The sequence below is a fragment of the Excalfactoria chinensis genome, chromosome 8 (genome assembly GCF_039878825.1).
Source record: "Excalfactoria chinensis isolate bCotChi1 chromosome 8, bCotChi1.hap2, whole genome shotgun sequence".
Lineage (NCBI taxonomy): Eukaryota > Metazoa > Chordata > Aves > Galliformes > Phasianidae > Excalfactoria > Excalfactoria chinensis.
The window spans coordinates 3080829-3099006 of NC_092832.1; the positions used below are offsets into that span (position 1 = coordinate 3080829).

Genomic DNA, 18178 nt, shown 5'->3' on the forward strand with positions numbered 1-18178 from the left:
GAAGGTGGTACAAGAAGGGTTATTAGCTGGTAATTAATAACATTATTTACATAGCCTGGTCTTTCTGAGTACGAGCAGATTTCCAAAGTCTTTAAGGTTCTCTTGATAAAATAAACTGATATATCCAATATGATTTATATTTACATATGTAGATCAAACCAATATGTGTCTAAACCACACGTGGAGCGACTTGTTCCAACTGTTTCAGTGCTGCTTGCAAGGAATAATGCTAGACAGAGGAAAGCTGTGATACCTTTCTGTTATGTCTTTTTCCCTCCTTGCTAATTCTAATGCACATGAATAAGCTCCTCTTAAATGCAAATAGAGTCTTCTGATAGCAGTGTGAGATGGTATGTAGGTACTGTGTTCAGTTTGCTACATTCCCATCTGATTATATTTCTTAACTGTATAATGTTGCAACAGATTTGACTTAAGAATATCAGTGTTTGAAACTGAAATGAAGATTCACTCTGCTGTTTTAATAGATACTTACCTTCTTTTGAGTTCTGGTTTTGATTTAGTGTAGTTAATGTTTTGCATGTGAGTTGAACAGGGCGTATGTCACATCTAATGTTGGTACATTGATGAGTCCATTAGAAATGATGGCTACTTGAATTACTAATGCTCTTACATTTGAATAATTTAGCCCACAATTTATATTCTCATTGTTACGTTAGCATTTGAAAGTTGAATGCTGCTGCTGAAACTCAAACGGTTGATTCAGTTTTACAGCTTCGGGGTTTCTCTTCTGTTATTGTGGAGCTGATGGAGGATCTTTTATTTTAAGCTCACATACTCAACTACAACACGGGACCAGATCTTGTTATCAAAAAGTCACTTTTTCTTCAGCTACTGGTACCATTCTTTCTTTAACCTTACTAAGAACTAAACGTAGAATTCAGGCACCGGTCTGTGGATCTGGCACATGGCTTCTTATTAATGTTCAAAGGCTAAAAATCTGAAGCCATTTTGAACTGAGAACCCATCGTGTATTTATTTCCCTCTCTAATTTGCAGAAAACTAGTTGTGAAAACAGCCCGAGGGAGCTGATATTTTTCCATCCCAGCTGCTCCAGCTGAACTACAGCTGCAAAAAAAAAAATCAAAAAAAAAAAATCTTAAGTATTGTTTCTATAAACTGTTGAATGTATTTTATAACACAATAATTCCCACAAAATCAGTAACTGCAGTTAATGACCGGTTTGTTAAGGCATTAACTGCACTCAGCTGGGAATGACCAATTTCTCTGGAATGGCTGTATAAGAACTAAGGATAATTCAGTAACACTTTCAAATACTTATTTAGTTAATTAATGGTAAATTCTTTTGGAAATCCTATCAAAGTGCTTGGGACCCTTACATTTTATATCCAATGAGTTCATTATGATTCATGTTTTATTGCCGTGAATACCTGAAGAATCCATAATGACTAGACCATTATTTTCCAGGGCTGCCCTCAGTGCTTTAGGCCATTTGGCTATTCCACCTTCAGTGCTAAAATGCCTGATGCTCAGAACTGCTTGCATTTGTAGGCCCCAGCTTTCTGGCACCCTACTAAAACTTTGGTGACTTTTATGAATGCATTTGGCAGAGCCTTTTTTCCCCCCCTCTTGCTTTTTCTGGTTAGGAGAATAATTGGTGCCTACTGCCCCAAGTCGTAGGGAAGTCTTTCTTAGGTTGTCTGCTTTGTCATGTGTGGCCTTCCATAGCAATCACAAGTAAAGAGGTATCGCCCCCATGCTTTGGAAGGCTATTCTTTGGTCAGGAACTGGGCAGGTTTTTAAAGTCTCTAAACAGTGACTGACTTAAAGCTTTATTTATCATCGTTTAGATGTATATAAAACAAAACAGGAAACAAAACAGCAACAACAAAAAGGTGATTTTTGTACTGGCATATTCAAATAGTAATCAGTGTCTGCAAGTTCACGTTTTTGAGAGTGAGGTCTCTATGTAACAGGATGGCACTGGTTCATTGGTGGATTTGGTTTCAGACTGTTACTTCCTAAGGTGATACTTAGTGTTCGTAGCACTGGAGCTGTTGAATCTCTTCTCTATTGAAGGATGGATGTAGTAATTATGCACATTTTCCAGTCAACTTTCCAGTAGGCTGTATGCTTCCTGGCTGACTGTGGGATTAACAGTTGCATTAAATCATGCTCGTTGTGCCAACGAACATTCATCTGCTCTTGATCTTCCTGAAGCATTTGATTGTTTGGATCAGGAGTTGCCACAGTTTTGCAAGAGTGCTGATGAAAGTGAGAAGGTGCTGCTGCTGCTTCTCCACCAAAGTTCTTTCATAAGGAAAGTGAGACCAGAGCTTGGAAATTGGTCTGAAATTCTGCTCTGAGAGATTAAAAGGGAAATGGAAAATTAAAGAAAATACAGATGCCGTTGAATCCTTAAAAGCTGCTTTAGCTGCACCCTGTTTTCTTTTCACTTCAGATCTGAGGTTTATTCTCATCCCCAAGTTAGGAGAATCCAGTTTTTTTTTCCCCTGCATATTCACAACTGAAAAGTACTTCCTTACTGTGCCCCTGAGAACCCCCAAACCCCCTCCATTCCTTCAGCAGCAGCCTGTAGGACAAGGGCATTCAGGGATGATGGGTCAGTTCATTTAAATTCAACTCTACTTTTTAAAATTATGACCGTCTCTGCCTTTTGTGAGTCATGAAATCTGTCATGTGGAAGCCACTCCGAGAGAATGATTTGAGTGCTGGTGAGGGGGTTTGTTTGGATAAAATGATTTAAGTTTTAGGTGTTTTTTTTCTACACTTCAGGTGCGTGTGTAGGTCTTTTTCGTTATTTTTGGAAGCCTAGAAATAAAGACAGTGGTGTCATCGATACCAAGGGTATTCTGTGGGCATCAGAAATGGTAGTACAACATGTTGGACTTGTGAGAAAGGGAGGAAGAAGTATGTAATGTGTGTCCTTCCCTCAAAAAAAATGGAAGGCTTTGGCTGTTACAGTAGCTGTCTTGTTTGAAAGCAAGCTTCCAGTGTTATCAAATACTGGGAATTAAACTACGGATGCTACCATATGTAAGGCTTTATCTTAGCACAAACACAATTGGTAAAAATAGGGTGGGGGAAAAAATGCCATCAAATAGAGAGGTTAAACATTCTTGTTGCCTGCCTTGCCAGCTCGTACCTGCTACAACTCTGTCTCAATGTCCCTCTGTTTTCCACGTTACTGTTCTGAGTAGCCAATTTTCTGACTTCTTTACTAGTTTGCCTTTTATTCATGCAGCGTTTCCTGCATTACCCAGCAAAGTGTAATTGTAATCCAAGTCTTAAATTTGAAGCGTGATGTTTGAGTTTTAAGTGGAGGCATGGAAAGAAGTGTTAAGAGCAGTGTAAACAGCTATTTTTCCTTTGCTTTTTTCCTATGAAATTTGTGGGCATAATTTACTCTTTACGTTTCTGTATTGGCCTATGAGAAGCCTTTAGCTGTACATATAAAGTTTGGAGTTTCTTTTTCCATGCAATTGTTGGATTTATGATGTCACTGCAAATGAACAGGTAGGCAAGATGACAAGCCAGCAGAGAAGTACCAAACAGTAAACACTTTGTTCTGGTCTCTTCAAGCAGTATTTGTATGCTTCATCATCTTTTAATGCAGCTTTCAGAGTTGGTCCTTATGTTTTCTCTAGATGTTAGCGCCTAGAAGGTTGAGATACAAGTCAGGTCTGGGTGATTTGTGTTTTTTGAAGCAGGTGATATGCCAGGAGGGGCTGGAAGGTCAGCTGTGCTTTTAGATTTGGCCTGAGAAAGATCACTTCACTGTTGTATAACAACTGCTGGAAGGGTTTCGTGCTGGCTTTTTTTTTCTTGCTAATTCAATTTTGTAAAAAGACACAAATGTGCATTCTCAGGATAAAGGCATCGTGTCCTTGCTGCTTAAGGAAATTGCAGTTTCCAGTGATGTATGGAGAAGAAAAATGATTAACAGGATTGGTTGCTGTTTGGGATCTCAGTGCTTTGCCAAAGCATTAGGGAGGTGTTCTAACTAAGCTTAAGGTAAACTGGGGGGGAAGGTAGTTCTGACCAGTTGCATCAGAACTGTGAAATAATTCTGAGTTGAAGACTTGATTGCAAACTGGCCTAACCAGTATAAACATTCAGTTGAGTGTGTTATCCCATAGGAAGCCAGTGTTCTGCTAAAGTGGGGCTAGAGGGGAGCTCAAGAGTCAGTCCAGCTTTCGGCAGTCAGGAGCAAACACATCAGCTTTGTTCTTAACAAGCATTCTTAGGTTTGCCTACACTGTTTTGATAGAATCTTTGTTAAATTGTTATATAGTCCACAACCTACTTGTGCTAGTTGCTATGGTTTGTCTTCTAAACTTTTGTTTGGGAAGTGCTAATGTGCCAATCTGCTATTTTCTCTTAAATGTATGGAACATTGGCATACCCACAGTTTAACACAGTCAGTGTATGATCTACTTGAAAGGCACTGGATTCCTTCTGCAACACTTTTTAGAGCAGTAGTTCTTGTTTCTCTGGTGTTGCGCTCCTTGATATTTTGCTTTGGAACAACCTTGTTTCAACTGGAATATCCACAGCTACATTAGTGTTATGCTTAGTTAGTTAACTTATTTCCTGGCTGGAATCTGATGGAGGCTTTCTCTAGATGGCGCATCCTTCTCAAGTGATTCTTTCAGAAAGTATGTTCCTTAGAAAGTGGATCTAAGGAAACGGTTTGAGGTGCTGGCAAAAAGGGTAAAAGTTGGCGTTGCCTTCATTCCCTCTTCACACAAATGTGTTGTTCATTCTGACGTGTCAGATAGGACTCTTTCATTAATGTTGCATTCCTATTTTAAATATTCCTCCCTTTAACTTGAATCATTGTGCTTTCATTTTTTCCTCTTTTAAATGCAAGCGATACCTAAAACACCGTCCTTGTTCATTTGGATTTTTGTTTTTTCTTTCAGCAAATGAAAACTACAAGCAAGTAGCTATGTGTATTCTGTATCACATAAGCATGGATGATCGTTTCAAGTCGATGTTTGCGTATACCGACTGTATCCCACAGGTATGTACATTTATATACAATGAGGTGGCAAGATGTGCCTGTCCACGTGCTTATCTTTTCCTCACTGATAGCAGAGCTCACACTGACACCCACAGGTGAGAATGGGAACAGGCAGGGTGCTGCTGAGTCAGTGGTGAGCATCCTACTCGTTGGGCAGTCTGACTATTCGCGCTGTGTTTTGATGGTCCTCAGAAAAAGGATAGGTGACATTATTTGTCAGTACTGCTGACCATAGAGCTACACTGATTAATTAGTAAATAATACATACAACCTGATGAATTTCTAAGGAAGATTGGAAACGCTTGAGAGAAATGAGAAGCTGTACAGAGTAGATCCATAGGGGAACCTCGTGGAAAGTATTTCCTTTATGTTTTTTAGAAGGCATTCTTTTCTGACCCCGTCGGGTATCAAAATTTCAATGTCTTCAGTGTTACAGGATATGAACTGGAAAGCTGCCAAGCAATGTTACGTTGCTGCATGACAATTCCTTTCCAACTGCAATCGTGCATAAGAAGCCATAGAGGGTTCTTCACTTATCTGCTGGAGTTTTTTTTTCTTAACTTTTTAGCAGTATTTCCTCACCCACACACAGGCATCATATCATGTTTTTGTGGGGTTTTTTTGTGTGTTTCTTTTGCTCTTGGGTTGTGGTATGTTTTGTGGTGGTTGTTTTTAAACACTGAATCCTCTCTTACCAGCCTCTTTCCTAGTCCTGGTGAGGCTTGGAGCTGAGAAAGCTTGTGTTACGTAAATGTAGAAAGCACTCTGGTAGCCTTTGCAGAATTGTACCATGATATCTTTTTTCCTGTCAAGCATGTTTTTAGCATCAAGTTCATCTACAATAGGAAGTAGCCGTGGCAAATTTTCAGGATGTTTCTGGTCATCATTGCACGACAAGAATTGTGATATGTTTTCCAAGTAGTGGAGGATACTGGAGAAAAGGGAGAATTGGTGGGAGTAGCGTATGTTGGTGTATGTTACCAAATCCTCCTGCCAACATCATCCTGATTTCTTTTTCTGCCCCAGAAGTATCTTTGCTGTGACATCTGCATGATACAAGGGACCTGTTTGTATTTTTATTCTGAATGATCACCTGCCGAATGAATTCTCGCGCTGTGTTTCAGTGTTTGTTTGTTTCATGCTTGCAGGAAATCTTGGCTTGCATCGTAGATCCCCTACTCTGAATGTAAAGCTGTGGAAACTTCAGTAATATCATATACTGAGCTTTAGTGAACCTCATTGTCCTGACTGGCAGTGGCTGCTCAAAGTAGTGCTGCAGGGTGTTATTCAGGGCCTAGTGGAACAAGCTCACAGATTGCGTTAGTCTTTGGATAAAGCTGCAAAATTGGAAAGATTTCTCAATACCAAATGTTTAGCTGTTGTGGAAAGCAATTGGGAAATCCATCCCCGTTGTCATTCTGTACGTGTGAGGTGCCTGACAGGGGCTTGCATGTGCTGTCCCAGGTAAACATCCATGCAGACTGTAGGAGTTAGTGGGTGCTATTCTAGTAACAGTTAAAAGTGAGTATTAACAGTTCATTCTTGTTTAGACCTCAGCAATGCGTGTTTTGTTTAAATAGGTGCAAATGCCATCCAGATGCTTATAAAAGCATTTATTGGTAATAACCTGGCCAATCAAAGGGCATGGTTAGGCAGTGATGTCATGGCGATATTTAATATTGTACCGCAGAGCGGTGCGCAAGGTTCTCTGCAGCTACCCACATGTTTTCCACCGCGGTTGTCCTGTTTGGCCCCTCTTTGATCTATAAGCTTCTTTTCAGCTTAATGCTGGTAAACGTCCTCTCTTGACAGCACCCTTTGCTCCTGTCCGCCATTATCTGCTGAAGTTCAGAAACCAGAGCATCACTTCAAACAGCAGAGTTAGGGAGTAGCCGGTCAGAAAAGATTCCTGAGGCATGCAGTTCTGGCATAATCATTCAAAGATGTTTGAGCTGGGCTCGGGGAGGGGGTTGGACAGAGGTGTATGTGAGCAGAGAGCTGTGGGGGTTGGCCTCTGGTCACTGGTAAATAAGTGAAGGCAGGTGCCAGAGAGTCTAGACACAGTGATTTCAGTCCTGGTCTGTGGTATCTGATACTCAATATGGGACTTGTCTGATTGAACACTACTGCCTCTTCATTGCACATGCTGCAGTCTTTTTACTGCCTTCCTGTTAAATCAGTAAAAGATGACAATGGACATAGTAAAAGCAGAACAAATTTAATTTTAATATTTCCTATTTGGCAGCAATTACTCTTCCTTTTGAAGTGGCACAAGAAGCAATCAAATTAAATGAAGACATAATGGGAAACATGGAGCTCGTACTAAACTATTATTTTAAAATTTGAACGACTTTAATTGAAACTGGATATATTTTTCCTCTTTATGGAGAAGTAGCTCAGTAATTAACGGCGTAATTCCTTCTTGTTAAACATCTGATTTCCACAGATTTTGCATTGTGTATGTAACGACAATGTTTCCCTTCAAATTACTTGAAGGGTTCTTAAAAAAAGATCTCTTTTTAAAGGTTTTGTAACAGAATAGTCGCAGGGGGTGGTTTTGGAATACTCATGTTCCACTTGTTAAGTGGCAACTTTCTTCTCTGGTTAATTCGCTCTTGTGTGACTGTCAGGCTTACAAACTTAATAAAGTAGAGGTTTTATAAGTTCTTAAAGGAACCTGGGGAAATCTGAGTCAACTTCTTTTAAGAGACGGAGGAAGAAATCAGCGATGGCTTTTAAATCAGTACATGAAAGTCCCAGGAAAAAGAGATTAGGAATTGTTGAAACATAACTATGTATGGCTTTGCTTGGGGTCCGTTTGGGATGACAGCATGCTGTCTGCTAAGAGAAAAACCTATGATGTGCTGCATTAAAATATCTCGAAGTGAAATTCATACAATCCTTTTGTTCCCAGATTTATATACATATATATATATTTTCCCCTTTTTTCGCTCTAAATGAGTTGTTTACTCACTTTCTTTAGTGTTCAATGTATGACAAACTGTGTTGCCACCAGGGGGCAAGCGCACAAATATGAAATGTTTACTTGTAGCCTTTTTTTCTTCCTGTGCCTATTTGAGATAGGTTGAGCTCAATATATGGTATTTTCTGTCCCACTTATCTTTAGGTTCAGTTGTTTCTACTTGCAGTAATCTCAGTGTTGTCATCACACTGCTGTGCATTGCCAGCTTCGATGTCTTATAACAGAGCAGGCTTTAGTAGCAAGTAGGGTGATGTCCTGCAGCCCTGTGGTGGGGAAGCAGTGCAACTTGTGCTGCAACTGGAAACAAAGAAGGGAAACAGATGTATTTGAGTTGTATTTGAGTCATGCTCATGTATTCAGTGTGCCACTTAAAATAACAAAACTGCTACTGTAGAGGTCATTTGCCTGAGGAATCTGGGAGTTTCAGTCTGAACAGGGTTATAGTCTATATAGATATATAGGGTTATATATCTCTTTATATGAACTCAGGTTGGTGCCTCCTGAAATCTGAAAGCAAAATAGCGGTAGATTATTCTGCAGTTAATCTGTTTGCATAATCATAATTTGATTAAATGTCCAGGTGATATTTTTATTTTCGGTGGAATTAACTTGTATTTTGTATTTTACTTACCGGAATATTAAAATAAATAAACAACATTTATTCTCTCACAAGTTTAAATGTCACAAAACCAGAGAGTTTGGTGGTAGCAGTAGAATAACTTGGGTTAGTTACAGGGTGATGAGTGACTGCCGCCTTTGGCACTCTATAAGAACTGTCGTCCCCAGATCACAGAAGCAGACGTCCTGTGCCTTTGGCTCCTGTAACTTTACTGTGCCTATGGAAGTGCTGAATTCTTAACTATGACAGTTGACATTACAGTGCTCTTTGCTTTGGAAAAAGGAATGACTGAAACGTGTTTGTGTCTCTTGGCAGCTGATGAAAATGCTCTTCGAGTGTCCTGATGAGAGAGTTGACCTGGAGCTTATTTCTTTCTGTATTAACCTTGCTGCTAACAAAAGAAATGTGCAACTTATCTGTGAAGGTGAACATACTGAGATTTTACTGTTTTTTTTTTGGGGGGGTGACAAGATTCTCATAATATATACGGAAATAAGTATTCGAGTTATGTTTACTTATGTGCATGTTTAAAATATATGCACCTGCTTAGAGTGAGGTTGCAAATATGTGCTGATATCCTCTGCGGTTGTTGGTCTCAGTGGCAATGTCACTGAGTAGCCACTCGTGCCCACATCTCTCATACAGTTCTATAAAATACGCTGGTGACGTTACTTTTGGAAACTATGGTTGTATGAGGAGATGGAGGTTTTATTCAGCCTGATTCCCAAGAGTCCACCTTCAGCTAACCAGAGTTTCACCGACCAGTACAGAGTTAATAGCACAGTGCTGTTTAATTGCAATCTTCCGTTCTTTTAGTAGAGTATCTCTGGTATTCCAGTATATTGTTCAGTGCTATGGATGTCTGCATTTTGTTCAGTAGCTCTCTAAATTGCTCTTTGAGTTTCTTTATTTGCATTCTAGCAGCTTTGAGTGGCACGCTGCTATTTAATAGCTCTGATTTTCAGTTGTGCTCAGAATTTTCACTGTGGGCTGCTGTGATATGTTTCTAGACTTTAAAAGGGGAAAATGCCATTAATTTAAGCCAGTAACAGTTACAGGCAAGGTGATCTTTTGGAAATGTGATGATAACAGTGCAGTTTGCCCTGTGTTATCAGATCTGTGTCTGTATGTATATTCCCATATTATGTGTCTGGTAGATAGTCTTGTAGAACAGTAATGACGTATTTTAGGGTGGAGAGAGTGATTCCTGAACTGGTACCAAGAGCTGTGCTGCACCTCCACTTGCAATAGGATAATGATTTGAATCTAGAACCTCTCTTGATCTGAACAAGTGACTGAGACCACCTGAAGCACTTAGTTATTTTTCTGACAGAAAGTCATATGTCTCACATACATATTGTATGTACGTTTGTTTGTACATATTGTTTGTTGGTTTAAAGAACCTATAGAACTTGTGCAGAGCAGTTCTACCTTTTCAGCTTGGGAGAAGAAATAGTTCCTGTCCAGGTTCTTCACTTTTTCCTTTTGAATTTTGAAGTGTTTTTTTGCTCTTCTTTTCTTTTGGGCCAGTATATTTCTCACTTGAATTTGAAGGGCTTCCTGAGTCTTTTACTTTTCAGGGAATGGCTTGAAGATGCTCATGAAGAGAGCGCTGAAATTTAAGGACCCATTGTTAATGAAGATGATCAGGAATATTTCACAACATGATGGGCCTACTAAAAACCTGTTTATTGTAAGTACTGTCTGTAGCTTAATGTGATCTCTGATTCTTCCTGATGGAAAAGCCTGGCTGCTGTACTTTTTCTATACAGGTGTCATGGGTTGGTGGGTATTTATATTCTGGTTTAGGTGGGTCCCTCACGATAGAGAAAACAAACAGATCTTAAGCTGTATCCAATAAAACTCTGTTCCAAAATGAACAACAAGCAGAACAAAAGCAATTGTTAGTGTGCATAACAATTAAGTTATCCTCTGCCTCTGCTTTCATAGCTAGTGAACAAAGTAGTTTTTTCCTTCACTTGGTTAATTGGTTTGGGTTGATAATTCTGGATGCTGGGGAAAAAAAAAGGGAGGGGTGGGGGAATGACATAATGTGTAAATTAAATGTGTAATTAAAATAAGAATTTAACATCTGTTTGTCTTAAAACAGTCCAGGATTAGTAAGTAAAATTCTTGACTCTCCTATATTTGAAAACCTTGTAGGCATTTCCTGAAGTCTTTAAGTTGATGTTGCTGCTGTCACTAACAAAATGTGCTATTCACTTTCCTCGTTCTCTTATGCTCTGATAAAGCTTTCTGAAACTGTTAGTGTGCACAGTAGTAACTTCTTATGGAACATCGGAATAAATGATTCATATCCCTTAAAGGTGGAAGACTGAGAGGAGGAATCCTGAAATGCTTGAGTCATTTTTGAACTGCAAGCGAAACTGCCTTATTATTGGCCTCAGTTTGAGGGGAAGAGTCTCTTTAGCATTTGAGAACTAGTTTTGATTTGACTGAGTTTTTGAGTCCTTCAGAACCCCAGATTGTTTGCCTCCAATGCTTATTATCCTTCTGATGTGTTTTTGTTAGGATTATGTTGGTGATTTGGCAGCTCAAATATCAAATGATGAAGAGGAAGAATTTGTGATTGAATGCTTGGGAACACTTGCAAACTTGACCCTACCAGATCTGGATTGGGAGCTTGTGCTGAAAGAGTACAAACTTGTTCCATACCTCAAGGATAAGCTGAAACCAGGTCTGTACAAAGGTTGGTTAGTCTTTCAAAGTGGTGTCTTTCAGAGTACTTGAAGCATGTTCTTTCAGAGTAGAGTCTGTGTACCTCTAACTAGTGGTGGTTTGGGGAGACGGAACACTGAAAAGCAGAATTGTATCTGCAAATAAAAATACAACTGACAAAGGATCAAGAATTTCTAAGAGGCAGTGCTTTGTGTCTTCTGACTTCCAGGTTCTGCAGAAGATGACCTTGTTTTAGAAGTGGTGATAATGATTGGAACTGTTTCTATGGACGACTCTTGTGCTGCTTTGCTGGCCAAATCTGGAATCATTCCTGCCCTCATTGAGCTTTTAAATGGTATTTTGCCTTGTCTTTCATAGACATTTAGCTACAATAGCTGTTTTGTAACCAAATGCTCTGTTCCTGTTCTCTTTCAAGATAAGGCTATGGCTTTTGTATATGAAAGGAGGAGCAATTACTCTAACGCTGATAAAGGAATAGTGAACTAGTGGTTTGATATATTTGAGGTTTTTATACCTTCACAGTTAGTGCTGCAATCTGATCTTTCTACTTGACTGCAACAGGGAAGGAAACGCTCTTCTATTTTATTGTCAGGAGTTGGATTTTCTGCGTACTGCTGAACTGTCTTACTGATAGTGTAAGAGCTGGGCTTTCTCTAAGCATCAAGAGCATCTAAATGTGAGATCTTAAATTATGTATTTTCTTTTTCCCTCGCAGCTCAGCAGGAAGATGATGAGTTTGTCTGCCAGATCATCTATGTTTTTTATCAGATGGTCTTCCACCAAGCCACCAGAGATGTCATTATCAAGGAAACTCGTATCTTTTTAATGATCTAACATACAGAATTACTGTCATTAATTTGCCATTGCTGATATTTGGCCCATAAATCTCTTGGTTTTAGAGGTCTTTGTAAATGGTTTATTTCAGCTGAAGGAAAAAATGTAGAGTGGAGTGCAGGATGAATAGTACAGATTCAGATTTCATTTGCTTTGAAATGGGTGGGGGTGGGTGACATTGGGCTAGATGAGCCTTTGTTTCCATCTGAATTATTCTATGACTTGTTAATGATAGTCTGTGGGATAACTTAATTGAAACATGGTGCAGCCCAAGAAGCTTGCATATTATGTTTATATGCTGCATAGTCTGAAGTTAAGTAAATAGAATTATGTTAGTGTTTTCTTACATCAAACTAGATACCATAAGTAATGCCTGCTTTGCATTTTTCATCCACTTTTTTTATTAAAACTTTGGCGTATCAGCTTTTGATACAGGACTTGTAACTTCTCTTCAGTCACTTATTTTTTCAGTCACTTCTGATGTTGATTTTGAGCTTATTCAGGTGATCCAAAGGCTGTGGAAAGAGGCATCTCTGTAGGCATTAGATGCATGTGAAGTACTGAAACAGAGTGGGTTGAATGAGACCCTTGTAGGGACAGCAGGTTAATGATTATTTTGCAAACAACGTAAGGACTACCTCTTACTTCTCTTGAGCCCCGAGGAATATCTGAAAAGCTGTTTGGGATGTTCTCCTGTTTTACCTCCTGAGAGTCTAGATTTTAAAGAATATTGTATTTGCCTTTATATCTGTTATGATTTAGTGCTAAGATTCAAGTAATGTTTCTCACTCTAATAATAATACTCTCATTTTGTTATCTCTTCTGTTATCTTTGAACCAAATACATTGGAAGCTTTTTAGATGGTAGAACTCATGAAAGATTATAGGAGTGATGTTCTTGAAATATTAAACCATTCCACAGAGCTGGACTCGTGTGTTAGACCAAAAATCAGAGAGATACAGATTTCCTTGTAGCAGATTTTTTTGTAGAAGTACTTAATTATTTCTTCATGACTTTTGGAGATTATTGGCGTATCTTAAAAGGTGATGTAAAAAAAAGGTGGTAGGGGAGAAGGCTGCTGAAATTCACATGTGATAGAAAATTCCTCACTGTGCTGCTTAAAGAAATTTGCAATTGGAAGAAGATAGGACTGTGCAAAGAAACCCCAGCTTTTATCCTTAACAGTTTGTTTCCAGAGGCTCCAGCATATCTTATAGACCTGATGCATGATAAAAATGCTGAGATACGCAAAGTTTGTGACAACACTCTGGACATTATAGCGGTAGGTCTGATTTTTCTCATCACTCCTTCAAGAGCTGCTCTTTAGGTGACACGTAATAACAGGATAGCAATATGTTCGTACTTATAAACTGAATGTTTTCCATGTGCAATCACATAAGTAGAAGCTAACTTTACACAGGGTAATAACAATCATTATTCAAGACAGTGTACCAGCCTTCCAGAATGCACACGTATGATTTGAAAATTCATAACAGTAAACTATACACTGTGAGCTCTTTCAAGGAATGCTTTTTTAACCTAAATAAAAATAGAATTAATCGCAGTGCATAAGCATGTCAAACTTTCAGAATGTCTTAGTTCTCCAAACAAATGGCTCCTGTTACCCAGCAGCTTCTATTCAGCTTTTTCTACAATGCCTGATGCCAGTATGTTTTTCCATAAAGAAAACATGGGAGGCAGTTCTAAAGCTGTTTTCTGCTGGGGGAGCAGGCAGTATGATAGTGAACTTTTGAATACTGTCTCAGCTCTTCAACAGGTTTCATTTCAGCTTCATGGCTTAGTCATTGATAGGAAGAAACTTTGGGGACAGCTGTTTTATTTTAAGCTGTTAATTTAAGAGGGGGGAAAAAAGAATATTGAATTTAGCATTAAAGCTCTATTGCTTTATTGGCTCATAGAACTTCTGAGTATCTCTGTCTCTAGAAGCTTTCACGTTTCCTGTGGCATTCTTCACAGTGCTTTTACCTTAGCGAAGTTGCATTTCATCATTAAAAGTGCTGGCCCATTTAATCCAATTAACTTCTATTGACAAGAAGAAATTCTGGCATTTAGTAGTCTTTTAGAATGGTATGTCTTTTGTACACGCCTTTTGTATGTAGAGCAGCTGCTGTGAAATTAAATCTTACGAAAAGAACTTGACTCTGAGTCAAGAGTGATATCAAAATATTGGACTACGTTCATGCTTTTGCTATCAGCTGCTTAGTTTCTTCCTCCATGGAATTGTTATGCGTATTGCAGCTTGTTTTCTGTAAGGTTTAATAATCTTCTGAAGAAAGAAGTAAAGTAACATAACGCTCCCTGTATTGGAGTTCTTTTTGTCTCTCTGCTTTACTTCATACAGGTATAGGATGGCAATTGTTTCTCACTAATCAATAGTTGTTAACATTCGTTAAAAGCGGGATTTCAACTAAGATGCATTAGTAGTTGTTTGTGAGGGGTATTACCAGGATCAGTCACTTCTAGAGACCTCGCCTGGGGAAATGGTAGAACGAGTTTATCCGTTGGATGAAACTGGACATCTATCAGTGTTTCCAACACCTTTTGTTTTTTTCTTCTTTCCCCTCCTTATGGCAAGGGCAGTTTCCAGGTGTCTTAGGGGCTGTTATGTTTGTTAAGGGAAGCTGTGCAATGTGGGACTAATTTTTTCAGTAAGTAGATACTGCTGTGTTAGTTTTATTCAGCAACCTTTGTTTTGTGGAATCCAGAAGAGTAAGTACATAAAGACACAGCTTCACATCCAGCATGAACTTGAGAGTAAAATCTACTCGGCTTCTTTTCTTCCTGGGAAGAGGTAATCTTCATGCTGCTATGGTAATAAATGGGAAGAGCCTCTCTGAACTTGGAAGAAGCAGGCTTCTCACAGGCCCTGAGGAAGAAGAAAAGCAGAAAATGATCTGGTTCTGTTGATACTGGCGATGGGTGAAGAAAGTATCAGGTACTTCAGCACGGAGTGTTTCATAGGATGGGAGATTACTTTGTAGCAGGGTTCATGGGCATATTAGGAGAATTACCTTTCTGTGAAGGTCTTTTTAGCTTTGTCATCTAGTTGCTGTGTTACAAGTTGCATAAGTTGTAGCTAACACTGTGCCTGTGTGGGGCCCAGGAAGCACAATAACACCCTATTTTCTGGAAGTCAGCACTCCATTTTCCAGTACCAGAAAACCACAGGCTATAAAGGTAACTCATCCTAGATGGCAAATGGTGAGTCGGTAAGGTCTCAAAACCCTCAGGTCTTGAAAGACATCCTGCAGTGTAGATTCTATTATATGATAAAGTAGCCTCTGAACACTGAATTATTCAGCTGCGTGGAGTTCTTACACTGCCTGTACCTTCTGAAGTGTCTGAACAGACATAGTTTCTAGGACTGTTGAAATTTCTTATCAGTGCTAAGTCCACAACAAGAGAAACTTAAGTTTGCAGTCTTGTTCCATACATGCTGACAGGGTTCGTTCTTCTGATACTGGAATTCAGAAAGTAAATGATGGAGAAGAGAGATTTGATAGTAATTTCTTCGCAGGGAGATAAAGGCTGCTTTCACTCATCAATAAGCTCTATGTAGTGTGATTGAAATAACACTGTAGAAAATAGATGCCTTATAAGCCTTAGGGGAGATGTGCTTTCTATAGTAAAGTAATTGTCACAGAAATTATGGAAATGTTACACTAGTGATGATTTGTTTAGTACAGTTTGGCTGGACTCTGCCACTGATGAAGTGAAACAGATGTGTTGCTTTAGCATAATATGTTCTGGGAAGCCTTGGCTTTTTGCTGGTACAAGCAAGATACTGCTTTTGTTTAAAAAAAAAAAAGCCTGTGTTGGTAATTTAGAAAAGCTTTGGTTCAGTGTCACGTGCTGAGCCTTAGCACTGAGCAGTTAGCTGAGTGGAGCTGTACACCTAAAGCTGGACAGGTTGTACGGCTCAACTGAAAGCCTGGAATCAACAGCGGGCTTCTCAAGTGAATGAAGTTTGCCATTCCTCTGGTCCTGGACATCTGTTCTTGATGCTTGTGAAATAAATGTCAGTTTACTCAAGAAGGTTTTACTCTGTTCACATCCGACAGTATTATCAAGAGCTGATGAAATTATTAATGGCTCAGCTTTCTTGTCTTCTGTTCTTTGCTTTCCCTTATTGCTATTAAATGCTTTTCTTAGTTTATTCAAAGGATATTTAGCCATAGTCAGATCTTCAGACTTCGGTCAAATGAGCTTTCCCACTCACAGTTTTCAGACAGATTTCCTGTTTAATATATATATATTTATATATATTTTTACAGCTTTGAATCCAGGCCCACTGTACCATCTTATTTCCTTTATGATGTAGAGTGAATTGTTGTCCTTTGTGCAGAAGTAAAAACCAAAAAAAAAAAAAAACAAAGATATAGCTACAGCACTGTGATCTAATGTTCGTATGCTTAAGGTATTCTTAAGGTGTGGTATTTTGGTTGTTGTTTTTTTTCCAGCTCTCATTGTTTTTCCCAAAATACTTGTAATGAAAGCCAAGAGATGTTTCTCAGGTGGAAAGCTGTGTTAATGAATAGTTTGCATCTTTGTCTATTAACCAGACACTGTGACCCAAGTTCTCCATGTTGCAGATGCTAGAAGTTCACATAAGAGGCAGGAATGTGCTGTGAATCCTCAGGGATTTGGGGCCAGCTGTTCAAGATGTTGACCAGTGCTCTGAAAATCAAGGAGGAGCAGACCACAGGGATTTGGCATGGGCTTTATTTAAGTAGGCACTGTATTCTGAAAACAGATAACCTTTGACTCCAGCCCGGTGTCTTCCTTCTGTGTATGCTGTACTCACTCCAGGAAAGGAGTTTCTACCTTCATTTGTCAAGGCTCCTTATTTCCATGCTGCTGTGTACCTCTGTTATCTTCTAACAGTCGTGAATGCAGAGAGGTAGAAGCAAGTAGGATGTGGGACTGCTGGCCATACAGTTGACTTGTATCGTCATCGTTCAACTTCTACATTATGAAATGTGAAATCAGTCCACTTGGGTGCCAGTAGCTTTTTGTAGCGAAGAGCATCCAGCAGGAAGACTCCACATGGACTAGACAAATAACCACACTACAGGAAGTGTAAAACAGGGCATGTGGGTTCTGATTCTTTTGTATTCACGTAGGTATGCCCGTACAGATTTCTTTCTAGCATTGGTGCTTGTTCTTTGGGATTCAAAAGCTAGGAAGGTGAGCCGAACCAGTGGTCTCTTTTCCTTCTGTTACAGTTGGCCAATTAGATACCTATAATTTCTTCAAGGAAAAGAGACTTCAAATCTTCAGTTATTGACAGTATAGTAATCCTGTGCAAAGTGTTTTTAATAAACATCTAAACTTAGGGGACGTGAATGTTTCTTCTTTTTGCTACTTGGCCATTAATTTCATTTTGTAGGTTTTTACTGGTCTATCAGCACATATTTGGCGATGAAGCTACTTGCAGAGAGGTAGCTGTGAGTTGTGCCTGCAGAAGTTATAGAAGAATTGTTTTTGACCTGTCAATGAATTGCCCTCTGGTACTACTTGGCCCAAGGTAGGCGTCATAGACGCCCGCAGAAGGTGATCCATACCATCTGTTTCTATCCTTGCTTTATAGAGGTGTGTAGTTTTAAATTACGTGCCTAAATCTTGGTTAGCTAGACAAGATAAATCTTTCCTTAACTAAAAAAGTGGTTAATTTGACCTTTCTTGTAAACTGTATGTTTTAGGAATGTTTAAATAACGAAGAATGTAACATATCGCTTTACCAACTACGGCCTTAAATGTAACGTGCATTCAGCTTACTGTATAGCAGTTTTAGTTTAGTATGAGGAATCGCATCAAATGAACCCTATTACAGACCCAATTAAAGGGCAACCACATTAAAGTGAAAAGGAAAATCTGTTTTTCATCAGCTGTGAGTGAACACAAAGCAGATCTGTGTAGCTCTATGTTATCCTATAGTGTGTTAATCAGATACAAGGTGTGACGGAAGCCAGTGACAAAAGGGACCCCTGATAGG

General features: G+C 39.1%; 1 protein-coding gene across 2 annotated transcripts in view; it reads left to right on the top strand.

Annotated features, from left to right (window-relative positions):
- Positions 1-18178, top strand: part of KIFAP3 (kinesin associated protein 3) — a 60919-nt gene that overhangs the window by 18777 nt on the left and 23964 nt on the right. The window contains exons 11-17 of one of the 2 annotated variants that reach the window (XM_072343136.1): positions 4926-5026; positions 8944-9052; positions 10209-10321; positions 11161-11338; positions 11537-11662; positions 12044-12142; positions 13359-13444. In XM_072343136.1, the coding sequence (XP_072199237.1) occupies positions 4926-5026; positions 8944-9052; positions 10209-10321; positions 11161-11338; positions 11537-11662; positions 12044-12142; positions 13359-13444 (812 nt within the window). The remainder of the gene's footprint in view (positions 1-4925; positions 5027-8943; positions 9053-10208; positions 10322-11160; positions 11339-11536; positions 11663-12043; positions 12143-13358; positions 13445-18178) is intronic. The other variant, XM_072343135.1, reaches the window with a different exon arrangement.